Source organism: Phycodurus eques, chromosome 19 (assembly GCF_024500275.1).
Source record: "Phycodurus eques isolate BA_2022a chromosome 19, UOR_Pequ_1.1, whole genome shotgun sequence".
In the NCBI taxonomy this organism is placed as follows: domain Eukaryota; kingdom Metazoa; phylum Chordata; class Actinopteri; order Syngnathiformes; family Syngnathidae; genus Phycodurus; species Phycodurus eques.
This window is the reverse complement of record NC_084543.1, coordinates 10772017-10790232: the sequence shown is the minus strand read 5'-3', so window position 1 is coordinate 10790232 and position 18216 is coordinate 10772017. Positions and strand designations below refer to the sequence as shown.

At 40.0% G+C, this 18216-nt stretch overlaps 2 protein-coding genes across 3 annotated transcripts; one reads left to right on the top strand and one right to left on the bottom strand.

Annotated features, from left to right (window-relative positions):
• Positions 1-7186: 7186 nt before the first annotated feature.
• Positions 7187-12735, bottom strand: LOC133418283 (glucose-induced degradation protein 4 homolog). Its single transcript, XM_061706818.1, has 6 exons — positions 12369-12735; positions 11939-11998; positions 11243-11350; positions 11054-11155; positions 10850-10980; positions 7187-9098 (listed from the first exon to the last, which is right to left on the bottom strand). The coding sequence occupies exons 1-6, from the start codon at positions 12558-12560 to the stop codon at positions 9035-9037; spliced, it is 657 nt and encodes a 218-aa protein (XP_061562802.1). The 5' UTR covers positions 12561-12735; the 3' UTR covers positions 7187-9034.
• A 211-nt stretch (positions 12736-12946) lies between these two features.
• On the top strand, positions 12947-18064 carry atpaf2 (ATP synthase mitochondrial F1 complex assembly factor 2). 2 transcript variants are annotated; one of them, XM_061706230.1, is made up of 8 exons: positions 12947-13309; positions 13384-13428; positions 13636-13784; positions 13943-14040; positions 14197-14277; positions 14637-14749; positions 15261-15376; positions 17345-18064. In XM_061706230.1, exons 1-8 carry the CDS (start codon positions 13189-13191, stop codon positions 17480-17482), a joined length of 861 nt encoding a protein of 286 aa, XP_061562214.1. In that variant the 5' UTR covers positions 12947-13188; the 3' UTR covers positions 17483-18064. The 2 variants fall into 2 exon arrangements, with proteins under 2 accessions (XP_061562214.1, XP_061562215.1); XM_061706231.1 differs by having other exon boundaries at positions 12948-13010.
• Positions 18065-18216: the final 152 nt, after the last annotated feature.

The following is an 18216-nucleotide window of genomic DNA, read 5'->3' as shown; positions in this document are numbered from 1 at the left end:
GCTAACTCCTACCTAACAACATAAACCTTGAGCTTTGATTAAATGCAACACAAATGAGGAATGGTAATGATAATAGTGTGTGGGTATTGAGGGGTAGAAATAAATAAATGTTCCACATATCCTGGTTTAAGCCAGGTACTTGCACCACGACTGTATATCACTGGAAGGCAGCTATTGCCCTGTCGCAGGTAGTGCGCTCAGAGCCCATTCAGGAAAGGTGGGACGGGTTTGGGTGGGACAAATCATTTTTGACGATACCAAGTACTGTATGGTTATACACCTTTCTATTTTGCTTAAAATACAGGACATACCGTAAAATAATAATAATTATAATAATAATAATCTCTCAAATTTTAGGGATTCAATTTAGGAGTGCTTGAGCACCCCCAAAAAAGGGGCCAGAAAACACATTTGCTTTGCCCACCTTGCTTTCGATGCCCAGTGAGCTGAAGTCTCACAAGATTTCTTTCGGACATCATAAATCATATTGCTTTGAAGCCTCGCCATCACTCAACAGTAACATGCTGGGCTCCAAAATGCCATATGAAGAGAGAAAAAAAACCAGTAACATGATAGGAATTTAAGCATATACAGAGTGCGCTTATCAATAAAGGTATCAAATTAGTGCGGATACAAACTGAATCCAAATCCTTAAATGTTGCTATAAAGCTGCATTTTGATTTATATGCTCATTTAAACCTTGTACTCTATATGTATATACTGATTTGCGCTTGTACAGTAGCTGAATGTGGCCTTGTCCCTCCCAGTCAGCTGTTTTTATTTCTACAATTACTTGAAGGATTCCTGGATTCCCGACTGCATTACTGAATTATGCACGTGCAGTCACTCCACACTTGTCCTGTGGCAGCAATATTCCTTATCAGCAACTGGTGCGGAGAGCTCACTGTGCGTTCATTTGTGCACGTAGCAGGTGCCTCTTCAAAGACGCTATGAAAAAGTCCAACTCTCGAGTGGCTGATCTCAACCATTTATCAGATGTGAGCGTGTAGTTCCTGTATGAAGTGATGCCAGGATTTCTTCTGTTTAACACAAAGCAACACACACAGCATCAATCTGTCAGACGGCATCAGTGTTACAGGTCAGTAGTGTCCTGCCAGCTTTATGTGTCTCCAGAGTAGATGTCAACACCTGAGTTTAAGAGCCACGTGAGGTTTCCCACATTGAGCAAGGGGCACATGACTTTTGTGTGTGTGTGTGTGTGTGTGTGTGTGCGTGTGTGTGTGTGTGTGTGCGTGTGTGTGTGTGTGTGTGTGTGTGTGTGTGTGTGTGTGTGTGTGTGTGTGTGTGTGTGTGTGTGTGTGTTAGCTCACCAGGAAGCGCAAGGAAAGGCAGCACAATGCATTAAAACAAACACAACCGCTCACCTGGACAGTGACGGGTCATGCATTTGTCACCTGGCCCTTCAGGTGTGGACTTACCCAACTTACAACACCTTTTAATACAACCACTATCCTGTTGCAATTAATAAAAAAAAAAAATACACAATATACCATTATGCAAATGTCATGTACATCATCTGAAGGAGTTCGTAAAAAAAAAAAAAAAAAATACATCATACAGACTACGAAGGCTGATTATTAAGTGTAATAATGTGTGCAGATAGCTACAGATCTCTTTTGTTAGTCAAAGTTGGCTGTGACAAACCAATCCGAGGACATAAAAATGCTGATGTTATTGTGGGTGAATTTGAGGTCTGATTAGTTATAGAAATAGTCACATTGATAATATAATGTGAGTTAAATTGGCCCTTGGCGGATTAGAGCGACAAGGCAAGTGATGCAAATAAGAGGAATTTGTATTATTTTGAATGAAAAAAGCAGAGCAAAATACAGTGTCACAACACAACATGTTCAATGTGTTTTCGCCATGCATTGGTGTAAGCACGCAACGCTCAAGCGGGCGCTGGTGACAATGGTGTTACATAAAAACCATGCAGCGTGAACATTACAGCAGTGTAGTTCATATAAGGAAATGTGTAATTTCCCTCATGGATGAACACAAATAAATTGAATCTTTCTAGCTGAGGGACACTTCAGATAAAATCACAAAGACGAGCTTAAAGTGTGCCTTTCCTGACTATAACGCAAATACAATGTACAGTTGTACATATTTTTTCCATCCTGTACAGCCGTATTAACTTGCTTGCTTACATGGTTAATGAGCAGCACTTAAGGCTAGATGCTAAGCAGTGTTTAGTCACACCGTAAGTGTCATACATCAGTGCATGAGCTATGCGGCAATACACAGATTCATTTCTTTTCAACAGCGCTTGTATAAGAGTCAATGGAAAGCCTTATCGTGCCATTCATTCAATTTGATTTACCATACAAATCCCGATGCCCATTATTGTTCATGGTTAGTGTTTCTCACTAAAAAAATGCTGTGTGTTGAATCCACTCCAAAACAGTAACGTACATTCCTGTCTCTCAATCTAACTTTTTTTTTTTACATTTTCAATATTTGTGACAAATATTAGGTTACTTCAGCTATTAAATGGATGGCACACGCCACACTATAAGGTAGAAGAACTATGTGATTTCACCAGGAAATACGCACTTATGAAAGTAATAGTGATTATAAATTACAAGGAAAATATCAAAGAAAATCATATTAAACTGATATACTATTCTATAAATATAAGCAATCCATATTCTATACCGCTTACCTCATTAGGGTCACTGAGAACTTCCGCAGGTGACTTTGGGCAAGAGAAGTGCATATAAATAAAATTATAATGCTATTTAAAAAAAAAAAAAAAAAAAAGTAAAATAAAGAAATAATAAATGTTTTAATGTTTAAAAATTGGAAGAAAATTTATCAAATCTTGAGAAAATGACAACATTTTAACACTCGGAAGAAAAGTTAATGCATTTTCATTTTATTTCATGTTTGGGAATTTATAATTTACAGTTAATCCCGTTTTTAGTCTTTGGAGTAATTGAAAGTATTTTTCCCACCAGGATAATCCACATGGCATAATTTTAGCATGATTTGTCCTGCTTTCACAACCGCCTCTTTGTCTGTGCCTGTGCAGGTGCATGGCATTTATTTCGTTTAAATCCATCTGCTCAACATGTTTTTTTTTTTTTTTTTTACATCTCATTGGCATTTGCTAATGTCTCAACCCAGAAAACAAACAAGGAAGCAAAAGGAGAAGGGAACAGCATTGCCTTTATTGTACTTCTTGTCATAAGGAAGAAAATCTGTTCAATATTAGTTCTTTCATAAAATGAAATCATTCAAATAAATCAGCAAAACCCACTTCATTTGATAGAGTTCTAGGACTGTTTAAGAGATTAAGTTCTCACTTTCAATTGTTATATTTACCGGTACATAAAATGCACAAGTCTTGAGAACATTCCTCTGTGCAAAGAAAGAGGCAGAGTGTGCAGATAAGAATGTGCAATGCCGCCGAGTCATAGACTCGGCGGCATTGCACCCTATCACTAAGTTTATGTTGTAAATGTATAGTCACTGCTGGGAAAACACAATGATTGTGTCATGCAAAAAAAAAAAAAAAAAAAAAAGACAGACAACACTCAAAGGAAATGATCAAATTAGCAGCATGTGGGCAAATCCAGATTCTACACATCCAATACAAATTCCTTCCACTAACTACCGTGTAACTAAATGAACCTTTCACACACACAAAAACTTGCACTTGTTAGAGAACAAAGATTGGTTTTTTTCTCCTCTGGGTGTGTGATGTTTTTGTGGTATCTGTATTTCCTTGGTGTGTAAGAGAGGGGTTTTTGTGTGAGTTTTTTTTTATTGTGTGTGTGTGTGTGTGTACGATGTGACAGGTTTTTTTCATGATTGTAAGAATTTTTGGGATGGGTGAGTGGTGAATGTTATTTTTCACCTTTATGGTACCTAATAATATTTTGTAAGCTTCCACCTATTACACAGCACATGAAATGCACAAGCTACAGTGGCTTTCAAAATTATTCACCCCCTTGTTTTCTTTTTAACCTATTGTTAGATTACAACCTCTCATTATTATTATTATTATTATTTTTATGGATATGCACAAAAAAAGTTTCAAACTGAAATAATAAACATACAAATATTTGTTTTAAATAAAAACTGAAAAGTGGCATGTGAATCTACAGTTTTACCCCCTAAAATCCCAGTCTCAGTCTCTCTCTCTCTCTCTCTCTCTCTCTCTCTCTCTCTCCCCCAAAGTGTTACAATCATAGGTTGGAATGTACCAAAATGAGTACAAACCGAAAGGGAGTGAATACTTTTACAAGGGACTTATGTCACACACCAGGCATCTTTCCAGTCTGACAGAAGATCCCTTTGACAAAAATAGAACATAAATATGAAATGCTGAAAGGTAACCCAAATGCATCGTGTCACAAGGATGACAATCCCAAGAGTGAGAAACCCTTTTCTGAGTTGCTAAATGTTTACTTTGCACTTTGCAAGTTGTCACTAATGGAAAGGAGGGACTTTTGGATCTTGAGCAACCACGAAATTTACTCAATCGTAAAAATAAATATATTTGTATGAAACAAAACATATTCATCTGCACAAATATGTATAATGAGATCCAATACGAGAACTTTGACATAAATGTTGATTTTACAAAAATGTGAATTGTTTTTATTCATAAAAACAATAATATTGAGTCATGATTTGAAAAGTATTTAATCAAATGTAAATGGGAATTAAGGTGAGGTTGTGACCTATAAAACACTGACAGTGAACAACATAATTTTCCTTAAGTGGTACGTGCGGTAAGTAGTCCATTTGTACGTCTTAGAGTTGACTGCAGCCTTTGTTTGTTCATGCAACATCCCGCAGGGTCTGGTTCCCTGCCCATTTTTGTTTGCTCTGCCGCCAACAAACAGATTCTGTCTGACGTTTAATTGTAAACATGCATTTATCTCTGTTCGCTACGTTTTGACCCATGACGAAAAGTACAGTCAATCAAAGACACCATTTTTCTACTTTTTTCTACTAATTGCCTGCAGGGACTTTCTGTTGTTATTCAACTTTTAGATCAACATCAAACGTCATGAACAAATTCACACAAACACAAGAAAAATCTGTAAATAGTTGAGATAGTAATGTGATATAATCAGGAATACTACTACCACTACTACTACTACTACTACTAATAATAATAATAATACATATCAAATACTTCAATACAACATAAAAAATAACCACAGACAGGTTGTCTCCATTGATTCTCCAAAACGGCAATACTCAAAACATGCCAATGTCGGTCAAAACTGAGCAAATTTATAAAGGCAGATTAATGCACTTTATCAGTGATGTTGGTTTTGACGTTGTGTGAGTCTCCATCTTTTACGTAGTGGAAATTAATACCGCAAAAAAGACTGACATTGTTTGTCTATATTTGTCTATATGTCCCCTGTGATTGGCTGGCAACCAGTCAAGGCTGTACCCTGCCTCTCACCTGAAGTCAGCTGGAATAAGCTTCAGCGCACCTGTGACCTTGTTGAGGATAAGCAGTATAGAAAATGGATGGATGGAGGGATGGCTGGATAGTACTGGAATAACAAACATATCTCAGTTTGTGCTATCGTGTAGTTTAATCCGATTGTGTAAGTGTACCTAATTCTGTAATACAGTTATCATGTCAGTCTCACAGTTCTCAGGTTTCGGGTTTGACTCTCAGCTCGGGCCTTCCTCTGTGGAGTCTGTATGTTCTGCCTGTACTCCTTGCACATGCCAAAAACATGCATGTCTATTTCAATGATGACTCTAAATTGCCAATACATTTAAACGTGCGAGTGAATAGTTGTCTATATGTGCCCTGTAATTCACTGGGCAGTCCTGGATGTACACCAATTCTCCTCCAATGTAAACTGGAATTAATTGCAGCTCACCAGAGACCATGAGCACCACAAGCAGCAGCGAAATGACGGATTCATTTTCTAATGCTTTCAAAGTAATGCGGTGTCCTACTTGGCTTACTTTGCAGCCCATTTGTGTTGATCAATTTAACAATGTTTGTCCTCACTGTGTTTGGTTTTATAAGTATATAAAAAAATCTTATTTTCAAGGGCGAAATAGAAAACATTTAATAATGTTAATTTTCATTACATGGCCACAAAGGGTTAAGTTCGCTGATCTATTTAAGTGTTAGGTAACAACGTTATAGATTGCTTGGCTAGACAGGACATTTGCTGGTTGTACACTGTCTGCTACACAATTATAATTATGGTGTATAGATGGCAAGATTTGACAGTTCATACCTGAAAGGTAGTTTCCCAATGTCTATCTGATAGTTCCCACTACAGACATTCCCACCACCATAATTTACAGTGAACACAACCACACCACGCATCGTTGCACCATTGGGGGAAATGGCTCTGATATATATATATATATATTTTTTTTTTTTGTCCTGTTCGGCTGTTAGGTCAAGCAGCATGGAAAATCTGTGTCCCTTTTATGCCGGAACAGTTTTACTGTGTCACAGTGGAGTTTTTAAGCTTCCACTGTGGTTTCTTAGTATTATAATTGAGGTTTATTGAGAATCAGACTTGATCAGTTGAACAGAACAAAGTTTCTAGATGGGAGAGAGAAACAAAGACAAAGCACTAATTGTAAACAGGATGAGAGAAGTAAATCATTACATTATCTACAACAATGAACCATTAAATATGAGTGTTGCATGTGGCTGTAGTGCTACACCCTGCGAGGGAAGGACAGGACAAGATAGAACAGGACAAGGACAGGAGAAGAAACAACCAGGACAAGGGTCATGAACCTGGCTGTACAACTGAAGTGTGGTGGGATTAATTATGTAAATTATAAAAGTCTACAGGACGAGAGTAGAAGTGAGGGGATACACAAGCGATTTGCATATTCATGAGTTATTTGTTGCAGTGAGTGAGTGGCCCCACACCCAGCGAAAGAGTCCGAGGGGTGTGTGCCTGCGGATACATGCAAGTGAATTGACACCGTTTTACATGAACAAAGACTTGACACAAGTGTCCTGTAATTGCTGTGGCCGCACCGCGGAGGCTGAGGACCCCACCCAATCAATCGAGGGGCGGGATGAAGCCCAGGGGTCCACCCATGAGCAGACCGGTGGACGGGACACGTCCCAGGGCGGTCCGCCGGCCCCACCGAGGCACCCCAACAACTGGCCACCCAGTGGGGGCTGCAGGGACCCAATGCCAACCCCCACACAAAAAAGTCCTTTGAATTTACTTAATTTGAACATGTACATCGGTTTCACATGATTACAATGTGTTAAAATGAAATTTTTATGTCATGAGATGAAATGAGATGAGATGAGATGAAAATGAGATGAAATGAAAAAATTAAATGAGATGCTAGTCACTTCATCAGTTCGGCTTACATGACTAGGTCAAGTAGTCATTTATTACCTGATCCATACTCATTGTTGTAGGAATTTTTATTAACAGAAGACTCTTTTGCTGTAGGGTGCTCACAAAGTCACGGTGCACTGGTATTTTTTGTTTTTATTAACAGACGTTTTAATTTTTGAAAAATTAGGTACATATGTATTCTATATTGTCTACATGTCTGTGAATAAAAAAATAGAAGTGCACTGTGACCTTACAAACAACCTATTTTCGTTCCAGGTGATGGCCTTCATTGACAGCACTACTCTGATGCAACTTTAAAGGCATAAAATTAGCATGAACCATTTTCAGCCACTAGAGGGAAGCAAATGTTTTAAAAGGCTGCAAAACCACAGACCGCAGGTTTGTTTTGACACGATTTCTCTTTTTCAAATCCACAGTTCACTCCAACTCCGGCTCAATCTCAAGCAAACGCACATCTTGATCTGTTATAGTACAACTCTGATAAACTTTAAAAACATGGCACAGTCACATGACGAGGGAACATGATTTGGGACTTCAGAGGGAATTTTAACAAAAATATTTCCTTTAAATGAAGATAAGAGTTTTTTTTTCTTTCATATACTCCACAGATAGAAAAAAATCTCTGAAATGGAGGCTTGCTGTTTGGAGAGTGCTATATTGAACAGATTGCATAGTCAAAGAGACGTCATTGGAAGGATTGGAGGGAGTCTATAAATTAAAAGGGACATAAAAAGCTCTTTGTTTAATGCAGAGTGCAGAGCAAGCTGGCTAAAAAATACTCTGTTATAATACTTAAATGTGATTGATTTGTCTCTCAACATTCCAAACAGTCAAACGCTTTAAAATGTTTTTAAAAGCTTTTTCTCCATATAGCTTTGAGCTTGTGTACCGGGGGCATGTGAGCATTAGTATTGTAATTCATCTTTGTGCAAATGTAACAATAGAACAACATCCACGGCAACCACTTGTGACGAAAAAGCATATCTGCGAACACGAGGGGAAGAAGGGGTTGTTTGTTTTGTGTTGTCACCCACGTGGGGGCCATAAAAGTGCCGCAAAGTGTCCATCTTTTCGGATAGAATCACAAAAATATCCTCTTGGCAGGCAAACAAAGAACCAGCTTTAACCAAATACTGTATATACTGTCATGTCAAGCTTATGGGCTGATTAAAGCTCCCTTTCTAAAACCTGAAGAGCCCCGGTTATTTCTTGCTTCTTGTTGATCCAAGCAGACCGCCCGTGGGAATCCTTGTCCGACCCTAGTCAAATGTCGATCAGCACTTGGCTTCTAGAAAGCGAAGGTTCCAACTTATCTTATAAAGTGTCTCGAAGTGTGCCAAGTATTACAAAACAAAAGCCAGACATTTAAACATAAGACGGGTGAAAACCACACCTGGGCTCTGATGCTGGTTCTGACTTTACATGCTCCAGCCAGGGAGCACAACTGCATTTCCTTTTCTTTTTTTAAACCTCATCCAATACACATACATTCAAATGTCCTCTCGCATCCACTGGTCCATACTCTGTCCGTCCAACTGACAAGCACGTTCTTTTGACATGTCTTCTAAAAAAAAAAAAAATCCCACACTGTTTTTTCCTAGTCTCATTAGCATCTGCAGACCTCTGCTTCGCCTCAAGTCCATCAAACACAAGATCCACGATGCCAGCCGGGGTCACCGGAACTCATAGATGGCGGCACTGTGCTCGGGGACGTGGGTGAGGTTTAGAGACTGGTACCTGAGTGAGGTGATACAACATAATTCAAATTACAATAAACAGTCACATATGAGGAAATATAGCATATACGTAATACCCAAAATAAATGAGTACATTGAGCTCCTGCATAATCACAGGTCGGCATTTGTGGATTCGCTTTGATAACGTTGGTAAGAGGCAGGGTACCTCCCGGACTGCTTGCCAGTCAATAGCAGGGCACATACTGTATAAACAGACAACTATTCACTAGAACATGCAAAGCTATTGGCAGTTTAGTCTTCAATTAACCTAACATGCATGTTTGTAGGATGTGGGAAGAAACCGTCGTATTTGGAGAAAACCCACGCAAGCATGGGGAACATACAAACGCCACGCACAGTTTTGAAGCTGGATCTCCTAACTGTGAGGCAGACGTGCTGACCACCATCACACCATTATTTAAAAAAATAAAATAACATTTATTTATGTTGCAATGTTGCATTGATGACTACACACGTTCCTAAAAGTGTTTTTTGTTCACTAGGAAATGGAGAAAAATCTTACTTTTCAAAAGTTACAGTTGAGGCCTGTACATATTAAAAATATTATCACATGAAAAGACAGAATTATGCTATAAACCAGGGGGTGGGCAAAGTAGGCCACATATGCCCCGCTCGCTTCTATAATCTGGCGCACCAAACATTTACGTGATTAAGAAGGCTATCATATTTGCATTAATTTAGCTATTGTTTTAAAATTGGTTAATTAAATTTTATTTATTCATTTTTTAAAATTTAATTATCTCATTAGTTGATTTATTTATTTTAATAAAATCCAAAATATTTTTAAAACAAAATTTTACATGTACATTTAACATTTATGCATTCAAATATATCAGTAAATTACAAATAACCTAACCCACCTGTCCATTCTAAAAATCAAATGTGGCCCTGAGGCACAAAGGTTTGCCAACCCTTGCTATAAACTAAAACGGGCGTTTAATATTACAGGTTTAAAAACGCAACATGGGAATAAGTCCCAGTAAGTTTCTACTCCCCACTGTCAAACTGTACATAAACCCCTTTGTTGGGCTGCAATACTTAAAATGATGGCGCTCGAGACTGCAGTCTATTGAGTGGTTGGCAATACAACAGAAACTGAATGTGAAAAACTGAAAAAGCAATCTTAAAAATATGGTGGGATGCAGGAATATGAGGCTATGACATTAAAAAGCTTGCTCATGGTGCATGGACACATTTTGCATGATGCCAGTAAACCACATACTATTAATACTGCTGTATACTACTTAGGTGCACAGTGTGTTATTTCAATGTGAACTGGCATGCCGATTGGCGTGGTGAATTCTAGCTAAAGCCACGCAGAACAAACATGCCAATATGAAAAGGATTATTTCTTGTTACTGTATGACAGCAGCAAACATTGGGGGGCTGTTAATGATTCCCCACTTTGGAGGAAAAACATTTAATATTCCACCTGTGCAAGCTCACATGGGTGGTGCTTTCCAATGTGAAAGGGAAATTGTTGATATTTGATTTCACGCAGAAGGAAGCAAGAATGACATCGCATTAATATAAAGAAAAGCGAGCTGGCATCAGTTTCCATGTAATCGGAGAGCTTGAATATTAACAGTAAATTAAATACGCCTGCACTTACTCATTAAACGTCATGTTGACAGATCATGTGAAACATATTAAAGCAAGTCAACTGAAATAAAAGTGTCTCTGTCATGCTGACAACAACTAAAAAAGGAATAATGGTTGCGTTGTGGTTACCATTCAGAACTCCTGTGGTAGTAGTAGCCCTCGATCGTTGCTGTGGATTTCTGGAAGCAAATGTAGTAAAATCCTGCAAAGGAAGCGCCACTGATGTCTTTGATTGTGTGGTCCGGGACCAGAAACTGCTCCTAGTGATACACAATAACGCCTGACATTACTAACAGTACGACGTCAAGTTAAGGCAATAAAATGATGCCTTACCTTCCACCTCATGAAAATATAGTCTGAATTTTTAAGATCCTCATAGTCAAAATCATCCGAGTTGAACGTCTTTGCATACTGGTAGAAGGCCTGGAACTTGCCCTGGTGACAAACACGAACAAAAGGATCATTTCAGAATAAACCTGCTTAATGTAAAACCTCCAACAGCTTCTCTCTTCATACAATTACCCAATGTTTACGATCCACATCCTCATCTGCATCCCACTTCCGGGTGAGAAATGGCCGTTTTCTGCTAATAATCTCTCCAGCGAAGAACGTTGTTAGAGTTGGATATTCCTGCCACAACAGACACTTAGTTTTTCATTTTTAAACTAACCTACATGAGTCGTCCTCTTCACGTACAGCGTAGTGTGCTCTTTTGATTTTAGAGGTGGCCCATTTTTATTCTAAAATTAAAAACTAGCAGGAGGATGACGCAGCAGTAGACAGTAGGCGGCGATAACGTTCGGTACACCTGCACAAGCCAATACAACAGCGGTTTAGTGGAGAAGTCTGGAAGGGGGTAAAATATCTTTCAACTGGGGAATTCCATGGTGAAATGTGTGGAATTTGGGTAATGTGGGGAATTGATGGAATGTGGAAAGTAGTTCCTACGAGGTTCTGAATAAGAATTCTGAATGGGAAGGATGGAGCACTTTTTTTGTTGATGTTCCATCTCTGAACGGCGTTTTTGTGTGTGTGGAAAATGTACCAATGTGGGAAAAGTGGTATTTTCTGGGGGGGAAGTTGCTGCGAAATGTAGCAGACTGTTGATGAATGTAATTTACGTAAGGACGTGTCAATACCTAGTGAGCAAAATCTCCAATAACAAATTATTGATGAATTAAGATAGCTCTATCTGATAGTGATAATAGCCCCGCTCACCTCCGTTAGTCCTTTTATTTTCAGGTAACCACAGAGGTAAGAGTCCGCCATGGTGACGTGCTTGAGAGGGAAACCAAACAAACATGAGCATGGTGAAATCAGTTTCAAAGCAGAATTAGCCAGTTAATATGACGCAATTTCGAATATGACAAAACATGCAATTGTGTACAAGAGGAATTCATCCGAATGGTATCTGCAGACGCTAAAGAAACAGTTGTATTCGTGAATGAAATGAGTCATTATTGGAGTACTAATTGTAATAATGGTTGCTAGTGTGGCATGAGGCGGTGCTAATCGATTGCTAGCTTGGCGAGGTTAGGCCGATGCTCATTGATTCTCCATCTGTCAATCATCACAGCCCCGTTTGACAGCTCACCCATGCCCCTCGCAGTTCACCTTTGACGTGACAATTTTCGTTTCAAATGCCCACCTGTAAAACAACTTCCACGTCGTACGAATTCCCTTTGCTCTTTTGGTGGCCCCTGAATTTGGAGCCGCTATACAACAGCGAGGTGACAACACCGGGTTGCCAGGTGTTGATCGGGGGCGGAGGGACAAGCGAGGCCGAGGATGCGAGGGCCGCGCACTGGGAGTCGCTAATGTATCCAGCGGGGACAGGCATGGCTCCTGCTTCGCTGGGTGGGCACCGACACTGGTCAATAGCCGTCGGTGTGATGCCGGCGTCCACAAAGAAGCGTTGGGGGGGGAGCTGAAGCTGTCCTCCAGCCTACAAAAGCCCCTTGAAACCGGAATACTGTAGTTTGCCAGGGACCGAGCTCCCAGGAAAGTAAGTGGACTTCGACACAACGACGAAGGCAAAGCATTCGCACCTATCATTGGCTAAACCCATTCGACGTGCTTAGATCCTATATTCGTATTGGTTCAGTTGGCGGTAAGCGTCACGGTTTTAGATTGTAGTTTTTTCATGTTGTGAAAGCGTGCAAACAGCTATGTAGAAAACTACATTTCCCTACTCGTGAACATTTTCACTACTCTGCTGCCTGACAGACGCAGAAGGTCACACGCGTCCTTTTGAACGCTGGAGCTCCAACTGAAATGAAAAATCCTCTCAGTAGGTAAAATTATTACCCCGGTAATCATTTAACTACTGCCGTGAACATGCGATGTAAATGATCCTAAGTACACACGTAAAAATGTGCCATCTCGTTATCTAAGAACAACCGAGTGTGTTAATACTCTTTAGCTAACTTAGCTTTCCGTAAACATAGCAATTTCACTTCATTAGTGCAATGTTTAGAAGCCTTGCAAGACTCCACATGTTATTCGGAAATGTCCTCTCGCCGTGTAAAATACACCCAAATCCTCAGCACTTCAAATATTCCTTGAAATACTCATCATCAGCCGCAACGGGTAAGGCAATAGCTGATAATTTTCTTCATCTCCACTGGGAATACTCAACAAAACATATTCTTATCTGCTTCCAGAGAGGAAAAGATTTTATCAGGACGTCAGTATATCCCAAGGTGAAGGTATGTGCACATCACTTATGTTCTCAAAACATACAGTATGATCAGATTCATAAGTATGGTTTGATTTTAATTGTATTCATAACGGGAATTACTAATGTTCCCATTTTCTGTGTGTGATGTTGTTACTTCCATCCATTATTTTTTTTATAGCGGTTGTCCTCATTTGTTACTGCAAAAGATAATATGTTGTTTAATTGTCTGTTTTAGGAGGTTTATTTGAGATAAACCTAGATCGAAGGAAGCTGAAAACTCCTGGAGGGAATCTGTTCACAGTGCCAAATGAAGCCCTTGCCATCGCCGTGGCAACTGAGTGGGATGCTCAAAGGGATACACTCAAGTTTTACACAATGCACCTGGTAAGCCTTGTCGCCTGACATTTAAGGCAAGTGTCATTCATATGGGTGTGTTATATTTAGAAAAAATCTGTACAGTCACAAGCCACAACGTTCGTAGTTTTATCCTCTCAAAATTAAAACAATTATCCCAACTGACTGTACTGTTATTCTTTTTGGAGACTACACTTTGCAACACTGCCCTGGACAATCCTACACAACGGAACAAGGACCAAATGATCAGCGGTGCTTTAAAGTTTCTGGAGACAGACACTGTTTGGTATGTGACTTAGACACACTATTTCAACTTTTATACATTTGTAATGTAGATTGAAAGTACTGTAATTATATCAGTACTGGTAGTGATGATAAAAAAATCATTATTGAAAGACACACCGAAGGAGCAATTCAAGCGTAAAGTTAATGTTTGTTGTAGTTACAGAGTGGAGGAGCCCGATGGTTTGGTTGATCTACAGAAAAATGAGTGGGACCCTGTACTGCACTGGATTGAGAATAGGTAATCATGGTTAAAACGCATGCACTCACCGGGCACAACAACATTAAGTACAGAGGCAAACTCTGAAGAGGTCCATTGCAATACATGGCTATTTTACAAAGATTATAATGCTCCATCTTGATTGACCCTCCCAGAGTGGGATAGTTGTAAAAGGTTTGCCATTGCATATGTAATTTGCAGTGTTGTACACTATTTTGTTCCTCACATTTAGCTCTTTAAGGTGACCATAATTGAATGTTTCTGATGGTGGATCCCATTAAATTGTGAAGTTGTACCTATTAAGTGGCTTGTGAGTGGACCTAGACATGAATGCAGTAAATGACGTTCCAGATGTTTAGTGAGTTACATGTCAATTTCAGATACAACGTCACTATTGGTTCCTCATCCAGTATTATGGGCCCTGACATCCCTCAGGCAACCAAAGACACGTTCTGTCAGCATCTTAAATCATACAACTTCTGGTCTTTGACAGGTAATGCATTTGCAAACAAGTGAATGCTTGAATTTGTTTATTTTGTAAGAAGAAATGCTATTGTCAAATTACTAACGTGAGGTTTAATAGTTTGACTCAAATTACTTGTTAATGATTATGTTATGTTATGTGGCACGGTGGACAACTGGTTTGAGCGTTTCAAATCCCGGCCCCGCCTGTGTAGAGTTTGCATGGTTCTCCCCGTGCCTGGGTGGGTTTTCTCCAGGCACTCCAGTTTCCTCCCACATCCCAAAAACATGCATGGTAGGTTTATTGAAGACTCTAAATTGCCCGTAGGTGTGAATGTGAGCGTGAATGGTTGTTTGGTTATGTGTGCCCTGCGATTGGCTGGCGACCAGTTCAGGGTGTACCCCGCCTCCTGCCCGAAGATAGCTGGGATAGGCTCCAGCACTCCCGCGACCCTTGTGAGGATAAGCGGCTCAGAAAATGGATGGATGGATGTTATGTTACAGGAGTAGAGCGCTATAATAATCTGTTTTCTTCTGTGCAGGACTTGAATATGTGATCACCCAGCTGAAGTCTGTTGTGTTATCACTTGGGATGATTGACAGACATCTGAGTGTGGAGCAGGCTGTGCTGCTCTCCAGGCTGGAGGAGGAATACCAGGTAGGAGAAACAGGCTGGATGTATTTTTTTTATTTACATTTTTTTACCTTAAGCTTTAAATCCATCTTCGATTGAAGATAATCCTGCACAAGAAGTTTTTTTTAAAATATATTGTACCAATTAAATTCCCTCTAGGAGAAATTCAACTTTACACATCTTTTATTCCGCACGACACTGAGGAACAGATAACACATGCAGGCGGGGGCTTGCGGAGCCTTGCTTTTTACTTTTTTTTTTTTCTGGTGCATTATAGCAGGACAAAAAAAAAAAAAAAAAGCTGTGTCAACTACACATAATAAAGCATAATCATAATGCCCCTGGGCACGGTGGCTGACTGGTTAGAGCATCAGCCTCACAGTTCTGAGGCCCCGGGTTCAATCCCCGGTCCCGCCTGTGTGGAGTTTGCATGTTCTCCCCGTGCCTGGGTGGGTTTTCTCCGGGCACTCCGGTTTCCTCCCACATCCCAAAAACATGCATTAATTGGAGACTCTAAATTGCCCGTAGGTGTGAATGTGAGTGAGAATGGTTGTTTGTTTGTATGTGCCCTGCGATTGGCTGGCAACCAGTTAAGGGTGTACCCCGCCTCCTGCCCGATGATAGCTGGGATAGGCTTCAGCACGCCCGCGACCCTAGTGAGGAGAAGCGGCTCAGAAAATGGATGGATGGATGGATAATGCCCCTGTTTAACTGACACTCCCAGAGAGGTATTTAATTTAAAAAATATGTATTATTGTGGCGGTGGCCGACTGGTTAGAGCGTCAGCCTCACAGTTCTGAGGACCCGGGTTCAATCCCCGGCCCCGCCTGTGTGGAGTTTGCATGTTCTCCCCGTGCCTGCGTGGGTTTTCTCCGGGCTCTCCGGTTTCCTCCCACATCCCAAAAAACATGCATGAATTGGAGACTCTAAATTGCCCGTAGGCATGACTGTTAGTGCGAATGGTTGTTTGTTCCTATGTGCCCTGCGATTGGCTGGCAACCAGTTCAGGGTGTACCCCGCCTCCTGCCCGATGAAAGCTGGGATAGGCTCCAGCACCCCCGCGACCCTAGTGAGGAGAAGCGGCTCAGAAAATGGATGGATGGATGTATTATTGTAGTTTGCAGAGGTTTGAAATGATCAATACTGTATATTAGCAACAGCTCTCACAGTATGATGCAGTCCACTTCTTCAACACTGCAATACTGTATACTCCAAATAATAAACATATTGTTCAGTGTTTCTCAACCTTTATTGAGCCTAGGCACCCATTTTACATAAGAAAAATTATAATCTCATGATATATTACCATAACAAAGATATATTTGAAATTCATAAATAGTAATTTTCAAAAAATTTTGGTGAAGTTGAATAATTTCCCGCGGCACAGTAGGGTGCCATACCCTGTTTGGGAATCACTGTTACATTAATACCAAAAGTGATCATTATTACCTATCTAAAGGCAGTTTCCATACTGTTCTAGTGTTGAATCATCTGCTTATGTAATTGGTCACAATGCACTAGAAATTGGCTATCAGTGCCTTCTGACCTTATCAATGCATGACACACTTTATCTGACGTTGCCTTGTTCACACAGTTCCATTCTTTGTTATGCTTATTTGACTGTAAAGAAAGCATATCAAATTACTTTTCATACATTTTTTTTAAACTTTTAATACATTTTTGGGGAAGCTATCAAAATGATTTACATTTGAAGTTATCGTTTTATGACATTTGACATCGATACTGCAAAGCACTTGTTTTTTTTTTGTTTGTTTGTTTTACAATTGGATATCTCATTAAGGTCAGTTCTTGTCTTACAAAGATATTCTGCATATGGTTTTATTAAACATTAGGACTTGCATATATTCTCTGGTGGAAAGTGTTCCCTGATCTGTGGGGCCTATAATTTGCACTGCAAAGTATTACAACAGCGCTATTGCTGTGTTCTTTTTGCGGACTAAACTAATCAACCTTCTTCCTCTTCCCTCACAGATTCAGTGTTGGGGAAATGTGGAGTGGGCTCACGACTATGACATGTACGAACTGCGGGCTCGCACTGCTGCCGGTGCTCTGTTTGTACACCTCTCGTCTGAGAGTTCCACTGTCAAACGCAAACTTTTGCAGGACTGAGAGGAAGAAGCTTGCATGGTGAAAGAGCGGAATACAAACTTCCCATCAAACAAACACCACTCCACAGTGTATGACTCAGAAATAGAATATATCCCGTTCATTCTATTTAGTGGTGACAGCTCCTCAGTCTCTATCCATTGTAGTCATCTGCCCTTTCAAACACATCACCAGTCTTTTTTGCTGTGTTTATGTGACAGACGCCAAGTGTGACACCACCCACTGAGCTTCCAGTTGGTTTTCAGTCATCGGTGACATGTCTGGACACTGTGCATGAAGTGAATGGAGACTTAATGTTTGTTGTATTTGTTTGGGTAAATCTCAACACCATGTCAGTTTTCATAGTCTGCTACATTGACTCCATCCATTTGCTAGACTGCTTTATCCTCATTAGCGTTGTATGTGAGCTGGAGTCCATCCCAGCTGACTTTGGGTGAAAGGCGGGGGTCCACCCTGAACTTGTCGCCAGCCAACTGTCTGCTACATTTAAACATGTTAAATGTGTGGACGATGTACACTGTGCTCTATGTTGTAATGGCACAAACATTCAGTTGAAATACTGCTACATTCATGTTCTGTTCATCTTTTGAGGTATTGATTAAATACTGTAAAATTTACACTGATGTTTCTGACCAATGTATTTGTAGGAGCTACTACCAGAAAGATACATCCATACATCCATGCAGTCAAATAACATTAGTCATTTGATATCGCAAAACTCATTTAATTAATTTACA

Coding starts and splice junctions, on each gene's coding strand:
- LOC133418283 (XM_061706818.1), bottom strand. CDS start 12,560: ATGCCTGTCCCCGCTGGATACATTAGCGACTCCCAGTGCGCGGCCCTC. Junction 11,999..12,368: donor ACGTGGAAGTTGTTTTACAG/GTGGGCATTTGA, acceptor TTCCCTCTCAAG/CACGTCACCATGGCGGACTC. Junction 9,099..10,849: donor TACCACAGGAGTTCTGAATG/GTAACCACAACG, acceptor CACCTCACTCAG/GTACCAGTCTCTAAACCTCA.
- atpaf2 (XM_061706230.1), top strand. CDS start 13,189: ATGTTTAGAAGCCTTGCAAGACTCCACATGTTATTCGGAAATGTCCTC. Junction 13,785..13,942: donor AGTTTTACACAATGCACCTG/GTAAGCCTTGTC, acceptor TTCTTTTTGGAG/ACTACACTTTGCAACACTGC. Junction 15,377..17,344: donor GGCTGGAGGAGGAATACCAG/GTAGGAGAAACA, acceptor CTTCCCTCACAG/ATTCAGTGTTGGGGAAATGT.